The 1,498-nt window shown below is 36.7% G+C and overlaps 1 protein-coding gene across 1 annotated transcript; it reads left to right on the top strand.

Moving 5' to 3' along the window:
- Nucleotides 1–371: 371 nt before the first annotated feature.
- On the top strand, nucleotides 372–1,039 carry C922_05691 (hypothetical protein; the record flags this gene model as incomplete). The annotated part of the gene is made up of 2 exons (XM_008821262.1): nucleotides 372–714; nucleotides 843–1,039. The coding sequence occupies 2 exons, from the start codon at nucleotides 372–374 to the stop codon at nucleotides 1,037–1,039; spliced, it is 540 nt and encodes a 179-aa protein (XP_008819484.1).
- Nucleotides 1,040–1,498: the final 459 nt, after the last annotated feature.

Genomic DNA, 1,498 nt, shown 5'->3' with positions numbered 1-1,498 from the left:
TACGAAGACAACAATATTTTGCACAAAACAAAAAGAGACTGTCTCCACAATTTAATATCATTCAAATTAATTATCAGTTGAGGAATAATTAACAACGCAGGGAAAAAATTTGTTTAGCCTGATTAGTGTCATTCCGAATAATTACGGACGAAGAAGTATTTTGCAGAAACCCCAAAACAACTATTTACCCCCTTCCATGTCATTCCAAATAATAATCAAATAGGAATAATTTAGGGGACGGAAAGGAAAAACTGTTTAACGTGATTAGTGTCATTCTAATAAATTAAGACGAACAAATTCTTTAGCCACTCTACAAGAAGAGGGGTTTAACGACATTAGTGTTAATTAAAATCTTCCAATAGCAAGGAATAATGAGTCCGAAGAAGGAAATTACAACTATCTCTTCCAAGGAACCTAGGAAGCCAAAGAATACCCAGCCAAGAAATCGTCTCCCAAAACTATCAAAGAATGAGTTGAGCACTATGATGTGTATCCAAGTAACAGAAAGAGGTCTTCGACTCAAGGAGCTAGAGATTACATTCCCCTTCCCCATATGGCTGGATCCGCGAAAACGAAAAAAAGTATCTGAGCAGCCAAAAGATGATCGAATATCCCCCTCAAAGGTTAGTGAAAATAATTATCAGGAACAGATTGAGACGAAGAAGAGTAATGAATCCTTCAATTCCTCTGATGCGAAAAATTTGACAAGCATTGGTTACTGTCTCTAGCGGAGGAGAAAGTATATCCCAGGAAAACTATTATTTCAAGAGACTGCCAAGGGGCATTTGGCACGATCAAAGACAACAGAAGATGTATTCCATTCGTACGTTTATTCTAGAAAGATACCGAAGAGTCCTTAATTAGCCTAAAAAGAAAAGGCAGGATAGAATTTATTATGTTGCATATTTTATTGACATCGGAAAGCATAAACCCTCTTAAGAGTAAGCTGATGACTAATGTCATAAAGAGAATGCATCTAACAACGTACATGCTGTTTTATTTTTTACGAATCGTGATTGACATTATAACGAACAATTAACGTATATTTGCACATGACAGTGATCATTTTTTAATTATGTCCAATGTTTGCCCATATGAATAGATATTTCGTTCTGCATGTTTTAAACACCTAAGACAACGACTTGTTCCGTGGACATATGTTCACAAATCCTGAAAAATTGGATCACCTCTAGGAGTCTGATAATGATGCATCCGGTCTTATATGTTCAACGTACGATAGGGTTCAGGTATACATATAAGGTTTAGGGTTGAAAAATGATCCCTACTATTATAAACTCCGTCCCAAGACTCTGAGCACCGTCATTTAAAACATTGAAGAAGACACCAAATCTGCAACTGAGGGCACTAAGGGGTTAGCACCCCCCTAGGATGACCTTCCTTCCATAGATTAGTTCTGCCCCGAACAATATGTAATGTGTTCAACTGAGTCTAGATTTAGTCTACATTGTGTTAGAATGTGTACCACCTTCCATTTTAT

This window comes from Plasmodium inui, assembly GCF_000524495.1.
Source record: "Plasmodium inui San Antonio 1 unplaced genomic scaffold supercont1.137, whole genome shotgun sequence".
Classification (NCBI taxonomy): Eukaryota; Apicomplexa; class Aconoidasida; order Haemosporida; family Plasmodiidae; genus Plasmodium; species Plasmodium inui.
Note: the sequence above shows the minus strand (reverse complement) of the source record. Positions and strands in the feature narration are given on the sequence as shown.